At 38.2% G+C, this 24768-nt stretch overlaps 1 protein-coding gene across 2 annotated transcripts in view; it reads right to left on the bottom strand.

Annotated features, from left to right (window-relative positions):
• RELN (reelin) overlaps window positions 1-24768 on the bottom strand; it is a gene marked incomplete at its 3' end in the record, with an annotated part of 380746 nt that overhangs the window by 51513 nt on the left and 304465 nt on the right. For both annotated transcript variants that reach the window (XM_084897797.1, XM_084897796.1), the window contains exons 35-46: window positions 24421-24561; window positions 24141-24318; window positions 20223-20307; window positions 19203-19385; window positions 17126-17297; window positions 16922-17024; window positions 15104-15333; window positions 10555-10775; window positions 7761-7908; window positions 5225-5483; window positions 4125-4374; window positions 913-1081 (exon numbers count right to left, since the gene is read on the bottom strand). In XM_084897797.1, the coding sequence (XP_084753923.1) occupies window positions 913-1081; window positions 4125-4374; window positions 5225-5483; window positions 7761-7908; window positions 10555-10775; window positions 15104-15333; window positions 16922-17024; window positions 17126-17297; window positions 19203-19385; window positions 20223-20307; window positions 24141-24318; window positions 24421-24561 (2139 nt within the window). The remainder of the gene's footprint in view (window positions 1-912; window positions 1082-4124; window positions 4375-5224; window positions 5484-7760; window positions 7909-10554; window positions 10776-15103; window positions 15334-16921; window positions 17025-17125; window positions 17298-19202; window positions 19386-20222; window positions 20308-24140; window positions 24319-24420; window positions 24562-24768) is intronic.

Here is a 24768-nt window from a genome sequence, read left to right as displayed (position 1 = left end):
AAGCAGTTGCAAGCACACAGAAATTTAGACGTAACTTTATACCTTTATACCACGGCAATTTTATTAAGCCAACATCATTTCTTCCCCCCCCCCCCCCCGCTGCCACCACTTATCTTTTTACTATCCCTCTAAAGCAGCGGTTCTCAACTTGTCGAAACCCATAGGCTGAGAACCACTAGCAGGGTCACCTAAGACCATCGGAAAACACAGATATTTACATTACAATTCATAACAGTAGCAAAATTAGTTATGAAGTAGCAACAAAAATAATTTTATGGTTGGGAGTTACCACAACATGAGGAACTGTAATAAAGGGTCAAGGCATTAGAAAGGTTGAGAACCACTGCTCTAAAGAAAGCAACTATCATTTCTTATAAACACAATGAATAAAGTATTTATAATTGTTTTTTCACATAAAAATGCTCCAGGTGATAATTTTCAAGATATAATTTAAAATAAAATTTCAGACACACTAATTTTAATATATATTTATGATAGCAAATACCCCATTTATCTGACACCACTCACTGCTATATTTACAGTAGTCTGAGTGGCAGAAAACAAAGTCTATTTAAATATACTTTATATCCAATGTGCCTGTTTCAAATTTAAGACTTGTTCTTGGCAAAGTCAATGAAGGTGGAGAAGTTTACTGATTTCTTGGATATGCCATTCTTTAAAAATATTAGAGTTAAAGGTAAGTGAAAGCCTATATTTTTGGAAAAGACAAAACAATGTCATCATAAAAACTGGTTTCTATGTTATTGACCAAGATAGACTTAATTCGTGCAGGGGGATACCATCAATAGGTAACAAAATCCCATATATCTCATTTAAACTTGCTTTGTTGAGATCTGACATGCCAAATGAGTTCACAACATTTGGGTTCACAACACACAGAAGCATCCATACCTGGTATAAGGAGGAAGAGGCAGAGTGATTCTGGTCCACTTGTTGAAAGTGTCTGACACCAGGATCCGCTGCAGATGATAGCGACTGCATTCGACATTGGTAGGCAGACAGTCCCTTACCAATGGGTGCCACGATAATCCCAGATCTACAGAGTATTCTAATTCAATAGCTGAAATAAAAGGCATTATTCTGAATAGAAATACATGTTTCTAGACCCAGGAACCATAATTACTTATGTATTCATTTCAATCAAATTTCAATTTGATTCCCCCTATACAATGTTTCCTATTTTGAGATGTTTCCTGGTTTGATTTTTTCCCCTCTGTATATTACTAGTTATTATTTTTTACATTTTCCATATTAAAATAATATTTCTTTTAAGGGGACATAATCAAATGAAACATAAGTAAAATTTACCAAATCATTCTTTATACTGAGCAATTTTCAGAACCACCATAACAAAGCTGTTAAAGCAATAGTCATAATAGTCATAATTTATATATATTTATGATTTAACCTAATAGTTAAAAATATATGTTACAGAAATACATCTTGCTCTGCTGTGTAATGGTATATACTGGGAAATCAGAAGGCGTAGGAGGTAGCTGAAAGCCATGTAATTTCTGCCAAAATACCCAATTTGCTCTGGGCCTTTGGAAAGATATTTCTTTCCTTTCTCTTCTTCTGAAACATTCAATTTAGACTCCCATTATATATATATTTTTCTCTCTAGTCCCTTCTGAAGGCTTTATAAACTGCTTTAACCCCCCACCTCCCTACTGAAATTACTTTCTCTAAGGCTGTGATTCTCAATCTTGGCTGCACACTGAAATCAGCTGGGTACTTTTAAAACTACTGATGCCAGGGGTCCTACCCTCAAAGATTGTCTTTTCATTCTTCTGGGGCATGGCCAGAGCTCTCCAGGTAATGCTCAGGTACAGCCAGTATGGCTCACTCACTACCCAGAGGTACCTACAAGCCTTTTCTAGTTACATAGAGGCTTGTAGGCTTGTAGGATTGTCTCTGTCTTCATTGTACTTGCTCTCCCCAGGGCACTGAATATTATTGTTCACTCCCTGATTCTTTCTACTTTCTTTTCTTTGGGAAAGCAACTGTCTCATTTTCCCTCTGACTCTTGTGCTTACTAACAACTACCAACTATGGACATTCTTCCAGACTCCATTTCTGGTCTTCTTCTTTTTCTTCATATATATATATATATATATATATATATATATATATATATATATATATAATTTTAGGGAGGAGGGGGGGGAGAGAGAGAGAGATAGAAACATCAATGATGAGAGAGAATCATTGATTGGCTGCCTCCTTCTTGCTCCCTACTGTGGATTGAGACTGCAACCTGGGCATGTGCACTTGATCAGAATCGAACTCAGGACCCTTTAGTCTGCAGGCTGACGTTCTATCCATTGAGTTAAACTAGCTAGGGCTGGTCTTTTCTACTTGTATACTCTTAGGACTTCAACTACTACCTTTGTGCCAAATTTATGTCTCAGAATTGATTTTATTCATTCAACAAGTGTTCATTCAGCTCGGCATGGTGCTGATGCTGGCATATTGTCATGCACAATATGCACAAAGTTCCTGCTTTGCATATTGAAAGTCCTCCTCACTAAAGAATATCTCCACTCAAAGCTACTTTCACCCAAGCTAAAGAAACACTCATTATTCCCCCTCATAAATAAACATATTTTTAACAACCAAGTTCTACCAACGACTAAACTTTTGCACTCATTTTCTAGGTTCAAAATTTAGAAGTTATTTTCAAAATTTTACTCCTCTCTCTCCTTTATCCTCTATTTTCTCACCTAGTTTTGAGATCTGCTGCTTCTTTCCTTTTTGTTTGCATTGTCCTATATCAATTTTACCCATTCCATTTCTCTTCCTGCCCTACAGTTCAGGTCTTCATGGCCTCCCACAGAGATTACCACTAAGGCTTCTTTACTGGGATTATTCTTCCCCACCTTCCCCAGCTTCTGGGCTAATCTCCCTTATTCATGACCTGGTCAAGCTTTTTAAGGTACTGTGTTGTCAACTGGGCTTAGCCACTTGCCTCTTTCATTTTATCATTTAGTTCAACTTCTTTCTCTCAAGACTCTGCACCAACCAATAGTAGAAAGCACACATGGCTGAGCTTATAGGGCAGAGTTTCAGTACTGGTGCTGCTACAGGCAAACCATGTCATAACTTAACTCCTTGAGTTCTCATTAACCTCCTATGCTAATGAGGGAGAAAATATCTTGGACCTTAAAGTCCTTTTCTATTTTTAAATTCAGCACTGTGGTCTCCTTCAGGATAGTCTGTTCACAGTTCCCCCATAGAAGAGGAGAGCTCTACCTCTGCTTCTTTGCTTATGCTGCCAGAGGGCATGGGGTTTTTTCTCCTCTCCACTCATCCTTCAAACCCACTCCAACGATCAATGCTGCTTGAGACTTAGGTTCTTTTTGAAATCTTACCAAAAATATGCAACTGATGAAAAGCAAGGACCTACAACCAAGATTACTCTATTCAGCAAGGCTCATTTAGAATGTAAGGACATATACAGAGCTTCCCAGACAAGATTAAAAACTGAAGTTCATTACCACCAAACCAGTATTACTACATGAAATGTTAAAGGGTCTTCTTTAAGAAGATGAAGAAAAAAATAAACAATATGAACAATAAAACAGCAATAAATACATATCTATTGAAAATTGAATCTAAAAAAAACCCCACAAAATAAACGAATGAGCAGAAACAGATTCATAGATACAGAGAACATTTTGATGGTTGTGAAATGGGAGAGGTGTTGGAGGATAGGTGAAAAAATGGAAGGATTAGGAAGTACAAATTGGTTGTTACAGAATAGTCATAGGAATGCAAAGCACAGCATAGGGAATACAATCAATAATGTCCTAATAATTGTGTATGGTGTTAGATGGGTAAGAGATGTATTGGGATGATCACTTAGTAAGTTATATAAGGTCTTAGCACTGGAGTAAACACCTGAAATTATTGTGCGTCGACTGCAGTTGAAAAATAAAAAATGATTAAATACATTTTTCAAGAATGCAGTTATGATTTGACCCAAAGTGCCCCTGTGTTTTAATTTCAGACTAATCAGAGGTGTAATGCAGCCGTTTGATAGAGGCAGCCTTAGATGCCTATTTATACACATCTGTCCCTCTACCCGCATCTGCAATACTTACCATAACAAGAGTCTGTGACTGAGCAGGAGGCGGCAAAATCTATCTGCAGGAATGAATCCTCGTTCACAGCAATGTCGGTGGTGACTACATAACGGGTGCTGGCCTTTTCGATGAAGACAAGGGCATCACCAGTCGAGCCACACACCGGCATCTTGGTGCCTCCAGGGTGAAGTAGCCATTTCCTACTATCCAGAGTTGTGAACTCATCCTCCAAGACTGTATTACCAGAAATATTTCCTCCAATAAGAATCTGAAATGTAATTTTAAAGAAAGCACAAAATTTTAGTTTGACTTTACGATGAGAAAGTACAGTCTTTTTGTTTGATTTCAGCAGTCATGTGGGTCACAACTGGCATCGTACAGCAAACACAACGTTAGGGGGCCTTTCTGAATGCTCTTGTTTATGTGGTCTGTTAGGCCATCTGGCAAGAAGCCGTGAAAATCCGTGAAAACAAACAGTAGGATTGACAAAACCATTCACAGCTGTCCTGGGCCAAATTGTGCCTTTGGAAACTATATGTGGAAAGGCAAAATTTGGCTTACATGCGATTATTTCTCAACATAAAATTTCTATTTAAGGACAGTTGGACCCTAAGGCACTTCAGCTGAATTCTTTGTGTGGATTCTATAGTTTGTTAACAGGTTCTCTGAGTTCTATTTGATGCGCATTTTATTATATAAGAAAAACCTTTAGAGTTGTCATAGGATGTTAGGGAGGCTTATTTATTTTTTTCCTTCAAAGGCTGGGAAAGAGGATTTGGGAGCTATTGCATGTGGCATCAATGCAATTTGCACATTTTCCTTTTCAGAGAATTATAACCTCGTATCACGCTTGATAAAGTCCCTCTATCCATATGGCAGAATCCTCTCTGAGCAGGTCCTGGGCCTTCTGTTGTGTCGTTTGCTTTATAGGCTCAGGCAATTGAAGGAAAAAGAGAATGAAAGGAAGCTAAATGCCACATCTAATCTAGCCTTTCTGCCCTTGGGCAAGTCACTAAACTGTCCATCCTGGGCTTTCTCTATTGAACTGGGGGGCTGCTCTCTAACGCCACATTCACATAAGTGACAACATTATGATGGTTAATTCTAAAGGGACTGACCTGGTCGATAACCCAGGGACTGTAGAAGTGCCCGTTTTCGGATGGCTGCCACCAGCGGAGTCGGGTAGAAGGAGAACGGGCTTTCATGGGTATCTCCAGGGCGATGTACCTGCCCACGTTGCTGGAGTTGCTGAAAAGGAACTCCTGAAGGAGACTCCACGAGAGGCCACCGTTGTGAGAATACTGCAGAAGCACAGGCTGGCTCCTGGGATCCGGAACCCCTTTACCGCAGCCCAGTCTCATGAAGAACTGCACGAATCTGACACGAGTGGAACTTACTGTAGATATTTACTTCAGTGAGAAATCCACACCGTTAGCAAAACATAAGCACTCGGGGTAATACAGGGAGTGCATGGCTTTAATGAATATAACGACTTAACGCATGTCCAAAGAAATCATTTCAAAGCCCGGTTTCCTTTTTAATGTTAAAAGAAATCAATAAAATGTGAAATCTGAAGAAAGGCAATTCTGCACCCATATTTATATTTTGCAGCCCTCCACAGTGGTGAATCTGAGGATAGTGAGCATTCACTGCACCCTTTGGCCATCCTATAAGAAGATAATAGGGGTCTGAAGACTGTCCAGGTTTGGGAGTGTGTATTGTTAAAGACTTAAGGCAAATTTGGATCCTTGTCCTTAGTATCCGAAACAGGAGGAATATAATTAATACAGTCTACCTCATTTATTGGTGTAATCATCCATTTTCAGTTTATACCAGTAGATTTTTAGATCTCATATTATTGGTTTTTGGGAGACACATTTATATTCACCAGTTGTAACACCTCTTTTGTGAAAAGCCAGACATCTTTTGGAAGAGGTGTGTCAAGCCTGGGCCTCTTTTCTGTCTTTTGTGCCCAGTGGCAGGGGAGTATGAGGGTGGGGGGTTGGTGATGGTGGGCTGTGCCAACCTCTGACTATTGCTGGGTCTGCGATGGATGATACCGGCCATCGAGAACTGTGGCGGCCAGCCAGTGCAGCCTTTCCAGCTGGCAGGGAGGTGGGCAGAGTGGCAGCAAGCAGCAGGGGTGCCAATGAAAACGAGCTCACATGTTATCTTTGGCAGGCAAACTGTTGGTGCCTGGTCTGGCTGCTTGCTCCCTGGTAATGCAGAATAAACTTCACGTGTAATCCAATGCATTCAGCCAATTATGTATGCATGCCACACATATGAAATATATTGGGACTTACAATAAAAGTTCTCAGTTCAATATATAAAACCATGCATTCTTCATGGGTGCCTCCTCTCCCCTATCTTGATTAACTGTGTATAAATCTCCTAACTTGAGAAAATGGGAATTTTACACAGAGCATTTCGAGGTCAATATATGCAAATCCTACACAGCATGCTACTGCGATGAGATAAATAATGGAGCTTTTAACATTAGATTAATGAAAAAAATACATGGTTAGTGCCTCGTGATGTTTATATTTATAGAAATAGTAGTCATTTACAGAGAAATACTTTTAGCATGTCATCTAGTTGTGTTGGGAAAACGTTTATATTAATTTAGTCATAGATAAACCATATCAGAATTATTTAGAAAAACCGAATAATTTTTAAATTAGAGAACTCAGCTGCCAATGGTAAACCTGAAAAAAGAGCATCAAATTAAGTCATATACATTAAAATAGGATGGTGATAAATACCATCTTGTTTCCTCTAACTGTAAAATTATTATCTCACAGATAGGATTGTATTTTCTGTGGGGCATAATCAAATTTATAACTCAATAAATAAAATATGTAGGAGGAAGGAGAGGATAATCTGCTATGATGTATTTTAATTTGCTCTGAAGTGTTTAAAAGAAACAAAAACATCAGTCTTTTGTTCACTTGCAAAAATAGGTCAGGGTTCCATTTTACATATGTTAAATTGTCTTCTTTATTTTCCTGGCTAAGTGTTTGGCACTCATCAACTGATCAAAGGATATACTTCTTGACAGGACATAATCCTCTGAGCCAGTTTTAAATGTTTGTTTCTGAGAGACCGTGCTCAATTTAGAAAATGAGTGCTTAGAGTGTATGAACGAGTCATTGGACAGAAATGCTTATAAAGAATAAGGCTACACTCAAATGTTCTTAACTTAAATTGCTAATGGATATGAAGTTAATTGTAAGTAATCTGAGAGTGTATGGTATTTCCATTAGGCTTTCTATTAAGCATGGTGTAAATAATTTCTACTCAGTCCAAGTGCTAATGAAAAGCCTTCTGTAAAAGATGGATAAAGTTGCAACATTATTTTCCTGAAGTTAAAGTAAGTTAAATATTGCCATTTCCTAGCCACCATCTTATAAAATACCAGATATTAACTTTCGTCTGCTTATCAGTATTTCATTTCTGACCTAGTTACTGCACAATTCTCTTTCAGTTTTAGAATGTAAATTATGTAAATTGTGTCTAAATGGAGTCGTTGATAAGAGAGAAACCCAGCATTTCCATTGGAAGGCCTTGTCTTTGAGATCTCTTTCTGATTCAGTGATGTTCTGCCACTGTACATCACAATGTAATTTTCCAACAACATCCCAGAGTGATTACCTAGCATGCGATAAATCCAGATCTCGTGTCATCAACATGCGTAAGCCATCTTCATTGAAAAAGAGGTTGTTTCCACTGGAAAGGATTCCACACTTCCGAGATGGTTTTCCACCACTCATTAATAAGAATCTATCCGATTCCAGCTGACCTGAAAAAGGTAAAAAGTATGACTCCAATTATAGTCATACTATTCTTGTTTATTTATTTAGTTATATTTTTAAAAGGAGTATGGTAAGTGCTTTGTGTAGTTCCAAAATAGGAAGCCATAAACATTGAAGTCATAGATTTGAGATAAAAGGCCTTTTCCACATGTTAGCAAGTTTGAATTGTTTAACCTTGGCAGTGTTACTTAAGGGTCCACAGAACAGAAGGAGGGGGCCTTTTCCTGAGTACTTATGGTCCAGCCAGATGGGTCCCTGCTTTCTGCTCCTCCACACTGGCTAGTCATAGAGTGATTCAGGACAAAAGTATGGGAGGGCATGTGACCATTCCATAGACTTCTTCACCATGTCCTTGCTACTGTGAGGACAGTATCAGACAAGTGTTACATATTAAAAAAAAAAAAAAAATTATTGATTTTCTACAGAGAGGAAGGGAGAGAGATAAGAGAGCTAGAAACGCCGATGAGAGAGAAACATCGACCAACTGCCTCCTGCACACCCTCCACCGAGGATGTGCCCGCAACCAATGTACATACCCCTGACCGGAATCGAACCAGGGACCCCTCAGTCCACAGACCGATGCTGCACCACTGAGCTAAACCGGCTTCGGCAAGTGTTACATATTTTTAACACTGTTTTAATGGGAAAAATTTTAGGATAATTTGATATTTTCTATTAAACAATATTTTTTTTTCAAAACCAGCACTCAAACCTCTTCAGATATTCATCATAGATTTACTTCAATTTTTTTGATTGTGGCAAAATGCATATAATATAGAAATCTACCGTTTTCATCATGAACAACTCAATGGCATTCAGCACATTCACAGTACTGTATAACCATTACCACTGCCTAGTTCCAGATCTTTTAAATCCCCTGTAAAATAAACCTTGTCCCACCAAAACTACTTTGGCTCAGTGGATAGAGCATCGGCCTGTGGACTGAAAGGTCCCGGGTTTGATCCCGGTCAAGGGCATGTACTGTGGTTGTGGGCACATTCCCGGTGGGGGGTGTGCGGGAGGCAGCTGGTCAATGTTTCTCTCTCGTCAATGTTTCTGTCTATCTCTCTCTCTTCCTCTCTGTAAAAAAAAAATTAAAAAAAATCAATAAAATATATTTAAAAAACAAACAAACAAAAAAACACCTTGTCCCATTAAGCAGTTACTCCCATGTCCCTCTCACCCTGGCCCTGGTAACCACTCATCAGCTATTTCTATGGATTTACCTATTTTTGATGATTCTATAAATGGAATCATGTGGTAGGTGACCTTCTGTATATGACTTTTTCATTTGTATAATATTTCAAGGTTCATTTATGTTGTAGCCAATATCAGTATTTCATTCCTTTTTATGTCTAAACTAGAGGCATGGTGCACAAAATTCATGCACAGAGGAGGGGTATATTCCTCAGCCCCCTCTCCAGTTTGGGACCCCTCTCACAATCCAGGACTGCTGACTCCCAACCACTCAACCATTGCCTGCCTGCCTGCCTGCCTGCCTGATTGCCCTTAACTGCTTCTGCCTGCCAGCTTGATCACCCCTAACCACTCCCCTGCCAGCCCAATTGCCCCTAACTGCCCTCCCTTCTGGCCTGGTCATCACCAATTGCCCTCCCCAGGCCTGGTCTCCCCCCACCCCCCGCCCCCCAAGTGCTCTCTCTCGCAGGCCTGGTCCTTCCCAACTACCCTTCCTTGCAGGCCTGGTCCCCCCCAACTGCCTTCCCCTGCTGGCCCAGTCACTCCTAACTGCCCTCCCTTGCCAGCCTGGTTGCCCATAACTGCCCTCCCCTACCAGCCTGGTCATCACCAACTGCCCTCCCCTGCAGGCCTGGTCCCCTGCAACTGCCTATCTCTGTTGGCCTGGTCACTCCTAACTCCGCAGGCTAGTGGTTGGGAGCCAGCAGTCCTGGATTGTGAGAGGGATGGCCCACTGCCCATTTAGGCCTAATCTCAGTAGGATATCCCTCGAGGGGTCCCAGATTGGAGAGAGTATAAGCTGCCCTGAGGGACACCCCCTGTCTCTCATGCATGAATTTCATGCACTGGGCCTCTAGTCCTAATATAGATAACTATTACATTTGTTTAGGACTTTCTCTTATGAGGATGTTTTTCCACAGTCTTATCAGAGTGCATATCCAAAGGATATATAATTGTGAATATTTTCAATTATTACATCATATGTATTTTTCTATGTTGTAACATTATCGTCACATATAATGTTAGATCCTAGGTTTAACTGAGGTAAAGAAAGTGATAAGAGACTGCTTAGTGAGTTGATGATAAAGCAATGAAAGGAATCTCCATCTCTGGAATCTTTTCCTTCCATCTAAGAAGATTAACCCTCTATAGACATTTTCTAAAATTATCATTAATGAGAAATTACATGTGATAACAAAAGTGGTGAAAATAACCTTAGTTTTTCTCAGTTACAGTCTTGTTCTCTCTCACTGACCATTGTTTCAAAATTGGAACCCTATACAATTCAGAACTAAATGAAGGGTTGGGTAGTTTCAATTGTAGTGATAAATAATGAAGTATTAGAGTGAAACCCAGTGATTACTTCCAAATTACAAATTTTGTTTAAAATGTAATTTCTCTCACAACGCTACATGTAATTTATAAGAAAAGATTACCTTCAAAATCATCCTTGAGAAAATCAGGATTTTTGGTGCTTATTTTACAGGTTGGACCTGAGTAGCCAGGATCACATATGCACTTGGTTCCATTGATACAGCTCCCATGTCCATTACACATCTCTTCACATTGGGGACCAATATAGACATTATCAATGGCCCATGTCACTGGCTGAGAGCCAGCAGGGTAAAATCCTTGGTACCATCTGAAACGCACAGATCTGGAAAAGAGAAACAAATCTTTCAAAAATCTAATCAATAGAACAACATACCTTCAAAGTAAGCACATCTGATCAATGAGCAGTGGGCCGTTACTGTTACTGACTCACACTCAAGAAACAGAAAATATAATTCAATTTTGGGAACACAAATTCCACTCATCAATCTATGAGATTTTGCCATTAAAGTTCTTACTTCCTATAAGCCCTTCCCAATTCTATCACTATGTCAAAATTCCACCTGAACGTCCAACTTTTTCTTTTCTTTTTAAAAAAAATTATATTTTTATTGATTTCAGAGATGAAGGTAGAGGGAAAGAGACATAGAAACATCATTGCTGACAGAGAATCATTGATCGGCTGCCTCTTGCACGCTTCCTACTGGGGATCAAGCCCTCAACAGGAGTATATGTTCTTGACTGGAATCGAACCTGGGACCCTCCAGTCTGCAGGCTAATGTTCTATTTAGTGAGCCAAACTAGCTAGGGCCCAACTTTTTCTTTTTAAAAATTTTATTTTAGAGAGACAGGGAAAAGAGGGGGTGTGTGGAGAGATTGAGAGAGAGGCAGATATCAATTTGTTGTTCCACTTGTTTATGCATTCTTGGTTGATTATTATATGTGCCCTGACTGTGGATCAAACCTACAACCATGGCTTATAAGAATGATGCTCTAACCAATTTAGCTACCTGGCCAGGGATCCAACTTTTTCAATATTGATTTTCTCGTTGAAGCTTGTTTCATACCTTCTATGTACACTCTGCATAACATTTTTTTTTAAGTCGAGGTGACATTTGCATAACGCAAAGGTATATGTATATACATTGTTTTAACTATTTGAAGCACACAACGTAGTGGTATTTAACAGGTTCACAGTGTTAGCCAACCATCACCTCAATAGAGTTTCAAGACATTTTCATCGCCCCAAAAGAAACCCTGTGCCCATTAAGCAGTCCCCCTATTCCCTGCCTTTGGCAACTACTGATCTACTTTCTGTCTCTATGGATTTACCTATTCTGGATATTTCATATGATTAGACTCATATAATAGGTGTCTGGCTTTGTTCACTTAGCATGATGTTTTCAAGGTTATTCCACATTGTAGCAAATATCAGAATTTCATTACTTTTAATGACTGAATAATATTCCATTGTATGAATATACCAACTTTATTTATTCATTTACCAGTTGATGGATATTCGTTTATTTCTACCTTGTGGTTATTGTGAATAGTGAATACCTATTTTCAACTCTTTTGGATAAAGTAGTGAACTTGCTGAGTCAGACAGCAGATAATCAGTCCTTTAATTTCTCTCTTTTCCATAATTCCGATGGAATTTCCATTATTATAGTTATCACAGGTGTAGGTACTTAAAAGCATACCTATTTTTCCTATTGCCTGTGAACTCCTATAGGCCAATCTCCATGCCTCTTTCTCTTTGCGCCCACCAGTGGTGCCCCATATTGTGTTTCGCATACAGTGATGCTCAGTGTTTGTTGCATAGCATTTGTTGTGAAAAGCCTTATTTTATCCTACTGTCTTATCATCAACCATGGCAAGAGAGAGCCCCAATAGATTATTTTAAAGAGAAGAGTGACAAAATCAGATTTATTTTTAGACAGTGTCTCTTACTTCTTAATTTCTTTTAAAATCAAAGGTACTTTTCCTTTTTATTTGTAAGTTAATTGCCTTTTATTGTTGATGATAAGTTAGCCCCTTGGAAATAATCTATTTATTTAGGCAGGGGTCCAGAAATAGTTTAGTATATTTTATTATGTACAAAAAATCAATTCAAAAAAGATGGGATTTATTTCAGAGGGGACAGATATAGAGATGGCATGTATATTCATTTTTGTGCCCTGTGAATCTGTCCAATTTTCAATTATCATAGGAACCAAATCCAGAATACTTTTTAAAACAGTAATTAGAAGTCAATAATAGGAGCTTTTAATAGGTTTCTAAAGTTTAGTAGAGAGCAAAGCAGATGGAATCAAGTTTTAACCCCAATTTTGTTGTTTAGATCAAATCTCTAACTACATTCTGCTGTCCCCAAAATGCCAGTTCATAATTAAAGTTATTTTCAAATACCTGTCAGAGTTTAGTCTTGGCCAGGAGCACTTCCTACCTTTTGAACTTTCAGACTGCTGAGCTGAGGGAAATGGCTGGAGTTTTTCTTTGAACAAAAGCCTGCATGGATTTTTTTGAACTTCTTATTTATTCAAGTGTTCTGAATACAAATGAGCCACCTTGGTTGGATATTTATTATTGTTCACCTGCCTTGACATAGAAACTGCAAGCGCTATGATAAATGGGCTGAAGAGCCTGGTCCCTGTGGTTGTCTTCTCCTGAAATCTTATTTTGAAAATCTCTCCCTGCCGCCCTCCCTGGTGAATGTCAGTGCCTGCTCTCCCAAGCCAGCGGTATTCAAAAGGACCCGTTCTTTAAATGTAAACTTAAAATTTCAAGCACACAACAGTGCTTTCAGGAAATAGGGGTTTTGGTTGACTCATTATGAATCCGTATAAAGCAAAAGCAATCAGGAGTTTTAAAGACAAAAAACAAACAAACAAACAAAAAAAAAACCCCCAAAAAAACCTCTAGATGAAAAGGACACAAAGGTGATATGAACAAAATTCAGTAGAAGCTCAACACTTAGGCTTCAAATGTGAACTGCCTACTTGTGGAGGCAAAAAATGACATTTCTACACCTGGAAACATTGAAATACTTTTTATGGTGCCCAGTGTCCAATAAATGCACAGAAAGGGGTCATTTAAATGTGGGTTATATATATGTTTTAGCATCTAGCACTTGTGCCATTATCATGTGCTGTGCTGAATACAAACGAAGGGATGGTTGACTGAGTTGGAGAAAATTTAACTTTTGCCTTCCAGCAATTCATGCCTGTGTGGTTTTTAAGAAGAGAGTCAATTCTTTTCCTGAAACAAGGCCTAGACAACACTATGAAGGCAAATTCTTCTCTTTGCAGAAATGGTTGAATGCAGTCTGAAAGATAGGTTTTTACCATTGTGGGAGTGGGCATGCCTCCTTAACAGATTTACTTTCTTTTTATAGGAATAAAACAACATGAAATACAAATAACACGATGGTCTGAGTTCTGTACCTTATTTATAACTTAAGGTTCGGTGCATGAAATTCGTGCATGGGGGTAGGGTGGGTTGTCCCTCAGCCTGGCCTGCATCCTCTCCAATCTGGGACTCCTCGGGGGATGTCTGACAGTCTGACATCCCTCTCACAATCCAGGACAGCTGGCTCCTAACTGCTTGCCTGCCTGCCTGCCTGATTGTCCCTAACCACTTCTGCCTGCCAGCCTGATTGCCCCCTAGCCTTGCCCCTGCCGGCCTAATTGATGCCTAACTGCTCCCCTGCCAGCCTGATCACCCCCAACTGCCCTCCCCTACTGGCCTGTTTGCTGGTCTGGTTGTATTTTTCTTGCATATACCTGTCCATTTTTTCCAACAGCATTTATTGAAGAGACTGCGTTTACTCCATTGTATGCCCTTGCCTCCCTTATCAAATATTAATTGACCATTATGGCATGGATTGATTTCTGGGATCTTTGTTCTGCTCCATTGATCTATATGCCCGCTCTTGTGCCGGTACTCTGTGTTTCACTTACAGCTGTAAACCTAATTTTGCCCCATCTTGCATATGTAACAAGAATGCTGACAGAGGGCCCTGGCTGGTGTGGCTCAGTTGGTTGGAGCATTGTCCTATACAGCAAAAGGCTTTGGGTTCAATTCTGTCAGGGCACATATAGGAGGCAACAGATCAATGTTTCTTTCTCTCACATCAATAAAAACACATTCCCGAGTGAGGATTTTTAAAAATGCTGACAGAGGCTGAAAAAAGTAGAAATGCCTGTGGAAAGAGTACTAACAATTTTTTATGAGACACCCGAAACATTCTGTAGGCTTCCATCCTCCAGGTGTCTCCTCCCTGTGCAAGAAACACCGGTAGATGTTTGAAAGCCACAAAATTCCTACTGCGTTTATATTGTGATGGAGGAGGGCCTGGGAAGGGTTACATTAGGGGAAAGCCATATTTCTGCTGCTTCCCAATTCATCTAATAAAGAATCATGGGGGATACAACCTTCCGACAGAGTATGAGTACTGTCTCTGGGGTGCTCCTTTAAATCTATCTTCAAACCATAAGTTAGTAGTTACGTTAGTTCAGTGTCCTACGTTTTAAACGTTCATCAAGTGAAGAACCGAAGAAGAAATTTGAAGGTGGAGATTTTCCAGATAAAGTCAACGACGGTGCCAAAGAAAACCATGAAAAATAGATGTGGCATAAAGCCGCAGGTCCTCACCCGCAAAGGTGCAGCTTCCCGAAGTGCACAACCTCTCTCCTCCAGCCCTGGGTGGTCCCTGCGTAGTAGGTGCTGCTCGGGTGGTGCTCAGTGGAGCACAGGGAGCTGACGTGGCCGCCGCTGTGGTAGCAGAGTGGGAGCAGCAGGTGCCAGGTTGCCCCAAAGTCCCTTGAAAATTCCAGTTTTATTGGCTCGGCAGATGAGCTATCAGTCGAGCATCCAACGTTGATCTTGGGGAAGAGGAAAAAATGACACAAATTACCTCGAAGCAATAAGCCTTGAAATGATTCACCACGTCATTATTTTCTTGAGTCCATTTCCTGGGAACTGTCTTGCTGAAATATTTAACACTATGAAATTCTGTTTTGCTTGAGTAATATCGGATATTACCTTTAAGTAATACTTTTTCATAAAGAAACTCAATGGGTCTTATGAAAAATTTATTTCCCCTCATTTTATTTAAAAAAAAACACCTAGGAAGTGGCTAAAGCAGAGACTGACACAGAATTCCGGTTCTTACCTTTGGCCTACTTTCATAGCCACGCCAAATTAATAGTAATGAAAAGACTTTCTCCTCAATTCTAACCACCAGTTTTTTCTAGTCTGCTAGACAGGAACACCTTCTATTTTCCTTCTTGTGACACCTTCCTAGTACATGTAATCCCAGTTTTGCATGAGGAGAATCTTCAACATGCATTTAATATTAAAATTATTTTTTCTCAGAACAGGGAGAGCATTCTTAGAAAGACCTTTTTAACCACTAAGAAATAACCCCTCCAGTCCTTTCCCTATATTTTCAAGTAAATTAAACTAAAACATAATTAAGTAAATGGATGTTATTTTGTCTTATGAAATTTTTTTCTCTTCCCATTGAGATAACATTTTCCTGCTATCATAGCAACTGGATCTATATCTATATCTATATCTATATCTACATCTATATCAATATCTATATCTCTCTATATATCTCTATATATCTATATATATAGAATATTCTTATATTTATTTAACTTATTGATTATTGTTGAACTTAATTCCTCTTACCTCTGGTGAATAAGTTATTGAGATTTGATAACCTTTTTAACTATAGACATTTGCTTCTACTTAGATTATTTTGATAACATAACTCTTTTATTAATATTTAAAGCATAAAATTTAGAAAATATATCAGAAAGTCATATAAGTAACTTAAAATTGGAAAATATAACAGGAAATTACAATAAATACTGAATAATTTCTTCATCAAGGCATCATTTGGTCCCTGACTTTTAAGATGTAAGGGATACCTCTAATTTAGAGAACACAGAGAGTTAATCTAAAACAAATATTCAAAACTGTGTTGATGCAATTAGACACTATTTTAGGGACGTCTGCCCAATGATATGACACAAGTATCTTTGGAAGTTAGTATTACTGAACTCTGGCAGAATGCATCTTTGGTTCTGCTAATTTTATCTAAGTTCTTGAAATACATAAAGGTTTTAAAAATATTATTAATTACTTTATTGAAAAATAGAGTTCATGATTAGTCATGAAATACACAGATAAAATATATTTGAAATTATAAAAACAGTGCAGTATTATTTTATCTGTAAAATTTATGACACCATGGTAAATATTACATATATGTGCTAGCATATTCAGAAATAAACCTTAGTATGACAATTGGTTCCGCTAATAAAAATGAGTTATGATGTAAAACCTATTTTGTCCTTGTATAAAAATGGAAAGCCATAATGAAATTATGAAATTATCTGAGATTTTCCTCTTTGTTCATGATAAAATGTAAAACGTTTCTGGTCGGACAAAGCCAAGTACCTCAAACTGTATGATGGTGTTCTCATTCACACTGAGGTCGCGGGTGGTAATGGAATGCTCACCGACTTCGTTTGAAACGAACACCATAGTGGAATCTTCCTCACTGTCATACAAAACAGCAACAAGGAATCCATTCAGGCCAGAGTTCACTGTGATGTGCAGGGAGCAGTGGTTTCATTTTTAGTTTCTGAATTGAATACTTACGGTGCTCCCTTTGAAGAATATGGGCAATAAAGACCAATGTTACCGCCAGGATAGAAAAACCAATTGTCTTCTCTGGGCCCAAAGTCAAATGTATCCAGAAGCATCACAGGGTTGTTTAAATTATTTCCATCAATAATGAAGTCATCAATGATCCAGATTTCTTCTTTCTTACCTAAGGCATTTTTGGAGAAAGCAAGTTTTTCCAGTGGTGAAAATCAGATGGACATTTTGCTCATGGTAGGAAGTCAAGGACAGAGGGACTCAGTCACAACAGGTCAAAAAAAATGCCTTGGCAATGAAACACTAACTATACAACACTGTGTTTACTGTGATTATAGTGACAGTATAAAGCAAATTACGCTTTCAATCATATTAAATCGACACAGATGGAACAGTCCTATTAATCCAAGAAAGACGTGACAAACAGCTTGTGAAGTGTGCTGCCTTTTTTGTCATAGTGGTATCACTAACTCTCCCACCGACAAGAGTGAGCTTTGAGTTTGTTTTCATGTTTTCAATATATAAGACATCTGGATCTGTGAGGATGGGCAGTCAACCTGCAGACTTAGAACAGAGCTACACTAACTAGTCTATTCAAGAAGCAACTCATGATTTCAGAGTTCACCCATGGTTTAGCATCATGTTTTTGTCAGGCTGAAGGATCATAGCTATTAAAACAATGCCTGATGCATAATTTTATTTAATTGTTAAAAACTACACAGAAGAAAGTAGTGTTAGATACTTTATTTTTTTCTTAGTGCTTTTCAAAACATCTGTTTATTTAAAGATATGTGGAAATACACAGAAAACTAGTAAAATCACTCCTTGGGCTGCCATAGGATTTGACTCATGGTTTAGGCTGGGTGTTTAAGGAAAATGTTACTAAATAGATAAGAAGGGCAAACCAAGGCTACTTTTGCAAAGCTCTGCATACAGAGAATTGAAAACAAGATAAAGACCATGCCAAGCAGAAACATCAAGATTTCCCAAGGTTGCTTTTTCACAGGTTCCTATGTTTAGTACAATTCTTACAAAATATAAAAAAGATACATGTAAACAGGACCCTGTAGGAGTAACCTGATGATTTAAATGGTTCTCTCTCCCCCTCATTTTGGAAGCAGGTGGTGAACGCAACAAAGAAAAACCAGGTAAGCATTGCAAACATAACACAAAGACAGTATCCTTTGGGCTGTGAAACTGGTTGCATTTCTTTGTGAATTTTCATTTGGTCCCCCCAAAAAAGATTATATTTAACATAAATATAAAAGGTACAAAACATAAAAGATTATGTTTTCTCTTCACAACAAATTAAAAGTATTTATTTTGACGTATTAGTTATAAAGGAAATGCTCAGGTTAAATTTTAGAGCTGGCAGTACATTTTTCTTATTTATTTCTGTGTTACCTCTGCAAAGAATCTGCTTAATGTGGTATTCCCATGCTTACACAGACCATTAAATGCATAATTTGGTAGAGTCTGGTCCTTTGTAATCAGCAGTTAATAGAAATATAGGATGCAATAAAACATTAAAATTTTTAAAAATCATTTTCTTTAACCATTTGAAAATGCTATTAAATTATACATTCACTTTGCCTTTTCAACTGAAACAAGTGTATGTGATAAGAATATTTTATCTAAGGCACTATCTGCTTGGTGTAAGCCCTCTCTCACTTTGTCAGGGCATTTTGCTATAATGTCCTATCTTGCTAATGAAATGCCACACTCAGAAGAACTATGTGTTCCTAAATGAATTCAGAAAAAAAAAAAAATGTAGTTACAATTGATGAGTGCCTAATGGTAATGTTGGGTTATTTTTTTAAAAAAACCTTAGACCTATGACAAGATTCTGTTATATTTTCATCATCAAGAGAATTTATGAATCAAATATGAAGAGATGATAAAGAGATGATAATATATAGTTAAATATCAATTGATATTTCTCAAAAGTGAAGCGTGTGAAATGGGTTTGATGAATAGCTAAGCTACTCAGTTGAAAAACACTTCCTCCCACCTTAGAAACAAACGTGTTAACATGATGCAGTGAGTGCTGATCATATGAAAACATGTGCATTTTTACCGTTATTATAAGGCTGCCAGAGTCTGAATCTTGTAGCATTGGTTTGGGCGGTGTATGGCAAGGGAACATTAATGAAAAGTATGTTGGTCATTTGAGGGAAATAAAATTCATCCATCAGGTGCCACGTGATTCCCCCATTGACGGAGAATTGTAACAGAATCGAGTGAGACCTCTCTGGAGTACCTGGAAAGCAGATAACACAAGTGTAAGACATTCTGTGCTAAAATGGGGAAACAGTCTGCTCTCAGACTATTCTTTTGGCATCACTGCATATGCTACTTATATTCACATAAAGGTTTTGTAGTCCAAACGCTTCAGAGGCAACTTAAAGTAATGACAGGTTGAATTTTCTCTATGAATATATTTCAAGATACACAACAACATTTGGATTTTCATACAATAGTATCTCCTCTTTCCAGCTATAGACATATCTTTGTGTTTTCATTTAGGAAATATTACATAAACCTTTTTTATTCTACTGGCATCCCAAGTTTACAGAGAATCAAATATTTAAATCTCAGAATACAAATAAAAATCTACTTGAAAATTTGTTATATACAATTGACCTTATTTGTCGAGAAAATGTTTTAGTTAATGTGAAATCTTAGAATGACAAAGACTTGGCTTTTTTGAATTCACATATGTAAAAGAAAACCCAAAATTTCTATGAGTTAAACATTTTTAATTTTAAAATTTTAACACCTAGAAAGTAGTGGTGGAAAATGACTCAGGGACATGATGATAAACTTAATTATCATCATAGTATGATTACTATAGTAATAGTATGATTATTATAGCTATGTGCAATTATTATAAAATCAGTAATCTTACCTTATATCAAGGGGAATTTTATTATAGAAGAACATTTGTTAACCTTTATGTACTCAAATTTATGTTAGCTCTTCAATATGATAAAATTTATGGACCTCAAATACATTATTTCTTTGTGGATAAGGAATTGCGCATGGGATAATTTTCTTGAAGGGAAAGAATAAAACCATACCCATAGAAATGACTTACCTTTTGCTATAAATCTGAGTGAAAACTGGACATACATGGTATTGGTACAGTCTAGATCTCTTGAAATAAGCATCCTTAGTCCTTCCTGAAAACAAAAACATAATATGGTAAGCAATCTTATCTCATTGAAAAATTACTGTCTTTGATTTTATACACCCTAACTTGGATCACCTAAATAATAAATACATACGTATAACGATCAAGAAGCCATATTTGGTCTAGTGTAAAAGGAAAAATTGGTAGTTTCCACTTTCTTAAAGGCTTTCCTTTCTCGTGCCTGAATGACACAATTGCATTATCTCAACTCTGAATCACATTTTGCTGTGACTATTAGAAACAGTGCAAAAATGATAGCATTATAGCATTATATATCTACAGGCCTTTAAAAAAAAAAATAGCCTCCTTTGATCCCAGCATGCTGTGAGAGGACTAACGAGGAAACAGATGGAAAATGTACCAGTGCTCCTGCTGGAAGCTGGGAACTAATAGGTAACTTTCTCAGGGTTCCAAGGAGTCTTAGGAATGTACCACTTCTTTGCACACTCTGACAGCCCCGGGGGGCTCTCATTCAGGCTGACATAACGCCCTCCAGCTGCCAAGTTAAATATGGCATAACTAAGCGAGTCCTCATGCCTGGCTCTACCAGCTCATGCAGAGAAGCAGAGGAAGGAGGAAAATGGTCACATTAGCGTTAGCAATTTTTTCTGCTAATAACTATTTCTGGTTGCCTGGCATTGACAGCTCCATAGCTTATTTTCTATGTGTGTACACAGGACTGCAGTGAAGGCCAATAGAATTTCACCATGAAAATGTCCTAAGTTAAATTTCTATAAGTTAAAAAAATGTTTAATGTTAAAATTCTTACAGCTAGGACATAGTGGTGGAAAAAGACTCAGGGACGTGATGATAAATTTAAATTTAAAAGGTCCAAATCGGCCTTTCAGTTTTTCAGCTGTGACTTCTGAATGAAGTGACTCTTTGGTGGTGAAGGGCTGTGTTATCCTGAGTGACACTGTCAATTGATTTCTTTAAATACATATCATATAGATTTAGGCAAAGCAAATTCTTACTCTTCTTCGGAACATCGACTATAGAGCACTTTCCGCAATAGCTGAAACATTTTAAATAGAACTGATTTTGTAATAGCAACCGCATACTGTCCACAACATGCTGTGTTATAAGATGGACACTTCTCATTTAAAATCCCTAGCACTCTTAAGGGGACAATGTTACTCTCTTCATGTTGCAGGTAAAACTGATACTCTGAGGGACAGAAACAGTTTATAAGTGGTGATGGGAGGATTTGAACACAAGCATGTCAGATTCTGAGACTTATCCTCCATCCTTCATAAGACACCAGTGTTGATTTTTTTAAATTTAAAAATATTTTGATATGTATTGATTTTTTAAATTTAAAAATATTTTTTTATTGATTTTAGAGAGGAAGGGAGAAGGAGACAGAGTTAGAAACATCAATGACAAGAGGACATCATTGATTGGCTGCCTCCTGCACACCCCCTACTAGGCATGTGTCCCGACCAGGATTGAACTGCGACCTCCTGGTTCATAGGTTGGTGCCCAACCACTGAGCCCCACCAACCAGGCACCAGTGTTTTGCTTATTAAATAATCTTTTGGTTTGAGAAGAAATCCACATAATATTAAATTTAGAATTTGAGAATCACTTGATATTGTATGAAAATGCAACTGCATTTAAACACATGCTTGAACTTCACAAAGTGTAGATTTAAACTTTCAGGATTGAAAGTTGTCATGTAACAAGCCTTATATTTCCAGTTGTTTTTCTTTTATCCTAATAACTCACTGCCTTGCTTAGTGTGACACTTAATCAATGCCTATTCTTCCTGAGTCAAGGTCCTTACATTCTCCCTCATACACTAACAAGCACTAAGCCTTGGATGTTTTTGCAACTTGATGCCATGCGAAGGTGGCAGTTATGGGGAAAGTTGTCTTCTGCTTGTAATGAAAAAGCTTTGAGGTGGTTAGTTGATAGAACCAACTAGCACATATCCCTTGCTAATATTAAGACAAAGGACCATCCCTTCCCCGTTATTATGGAATGTAAGTATAAGTTGTTCCATATAATTGAAAAAGTTCTGGGGTGTCTAATTTTACACTTCATTTGGTAAGTGCAATTTTGTTGAAAGTGGGTATGATCTGTAATATGGAAATATCTTTCCTTTATATTTGTAGTATTTGTTTATGGTTCAGCCCTTGACATTGATAATTACATGGCAAATCTGTCAGGCTTGGGTTCTGCACACATATTCTAGTTCATGTAGATAGGTTTCTTTTGTCATTATTTTTCTGGGTTCAATAATCCATTTGTGCAAAATGTGAGAAATTCTTTTGCATACAACAAGCTATTTTAACTGATACAATTCCTGCATCTATAAACATTAAAAAGAGACTATCCTTTTTTCTTTTCTTTTTTTTCATGAAAGGATGCCTTTCTAGGTCAAACTACAACCTACTGAATGACACACGCTAAGCCCTCACTACATCTTGCTGAGCTGATGGATAATATGTCTAATACAGATAATGCTTGGCTGCTCTTGCATTTGGGTGGTGGCTAAAGGGAAAACATAAAAGGCTATATGTCTTCCTCCTTCATAGGGTCTAGGGAACCAGGTTAATTCTGTTGCTTAACAATTTCCCAGGGAAAGATATTTGATTCATGGAAGGTGACAGGGCTTCTCATTTTTTATCCTGTCAATGGCTTCAAACGGATCAGAAGTGAGCTAGTGGTAATGAGAGCTAAAGCCTTAGACAAGACTAATGCCCCCTTTACCCCCCCCCCCCCCCCCCCGCAACACAACAAAATCTAGTAGTTCTACCCAATTTCTCTGGTCCCTCGTAACTCTTAGGAGCTGTAAGTCTCAGACCCCTAAGCATTTTTTCTTTCTCATCCAAAACCTGAGAAAGTTCTAAATTCAAACAAGGATGATAGGCAACACCTATTAGCTATAATTGAAAAGATTGCGGGGTGTCTAATTTTCAAGTGTTAGGTGTTAATCGTTAAGGTTGTACAGAAGCCCACGCAGATTTCTGTTAAAGATTCCATTTGCACACCTAGATTAGCTGGTTTTCCCGTGCTGAGAGAGACCTATAAAGCATGGGTTCACACCTGCAGATGTGCCAACTCAGCACGGAGCTTCACACAATCGCTGGTGTTTCTCTAACCAGATATCTAGGATGAAATATAAAAAATTCTAACAACGCTTGAGAATGCTATTTCACTTGACTTAAATGTTTGGTTTCCTTAGTAAAACTATGGTTCTATTGCTGGGGGGGGAAGGGGTGGGGGGGGGGCAAAAAGAAAGAAAAAGCAAAGACCTTTCATAAACTATTTTAGCCTGGCCAGTTTGGCTCAGAGGCTGAGCACTGACCTATGAACCAGGAGGTCAGGGTTTTGCTCCCTGTCAGGGCACATCCATGGTTTACTGGCTCGATCCCCAATGGGGGGGCGTGCAGGAGCAGCCGATCAACGATTCTCTCATTGATATTTCTATCTTGCTCTCCCTCTCCCGTCCTCTTTTAAACCATTAAAGATACATTTTTAAAAAATGATTTTGAAATATTGCAAATTAAATAGTCAATGACACATAAAATGTTACATTCTAGAAGTGAAAATTCTAGAAATTTCATCTGTATAATTTTTACATCCATAATTCAAGAAGAAAATAAAAAGGTATGATTACCAAACTGGAGAAAAAATTTTATACCTAAGTGGTCATAAATAATATGCTGAATAGAAGAGGAAACATCGTTTGGGCGAAAAGACAATAATTATATATAAAACACATCATCTGAACAGATTCAGAAATGCATCTGTGTGGAGCAGAGCATGGCGAAAGGAATTTCAGAGGCAGTATGGAGAAGTAGAATGCTATCTGACCCCTTTAAAAATGAGAGAGGTTCCAGATTTGATGGTTTCACCATTCAGATTTCCCCTCTCGGCACCGTACACTTCCGGCCAAAGGTCTGGATGCAAGTTCCCGTTGAAATCATCTTTAAGAATGGAGGGCAGAGGAACGACAGGAACGCAATAGGTTCCACCAAAGCCCCGGTCACACCTAAGAAAAAGAGTGCAGAAAAGGCATTATTTGTCCTGAGTTAAAGGGGCCATGTTTATTTTTGCAGTCCCCAAAGAGGAACTGCCAGCATTATTTACTTACACACAGCGTCCAGCATCACAAGTCCCTCGTCCCGAGCACATCCACGGGCACCCGGAGGCCAGCACCACATTGTCAATAGCCCAGGTGTCGCCTCCCACAGTGTAGTTGGCCTGAATCCATCTGAACCGGGTCCTGGGAGATCTGAGCAAAGAAAACACACTAACTTTGACCAGAAATCTGGAAAGTGTGAGAACGTTTACTTCAATTCTCCATTTACTTTAAGTACTCTCCTCCAGGTTCCAGTTCCCTCTTCTCTAAGACATTAGATTTTCATACCAAGTATTGGATGCTGTTTCCTCTTACACCACAAACAACAAAGTATTAAACAGGCTTTTAAAATATTTCACC

This window comes from Pipistrellus hanaki (assembly GCF_964339955.1).
Source record: "Pipistrellus hanaki genome assembly, chromosome: 10".
In the NCBI taxonomy this organism is placed as follows: Eukaryota; Metazoa; Chordata; class Mammalia; order Chiroptera; family Vespertilionidae; genus Pipistrellus; species Pipistrellus hanaki.
This window is presented reverse-complemented; position numbering and strand designations above follow the sequence as displayed.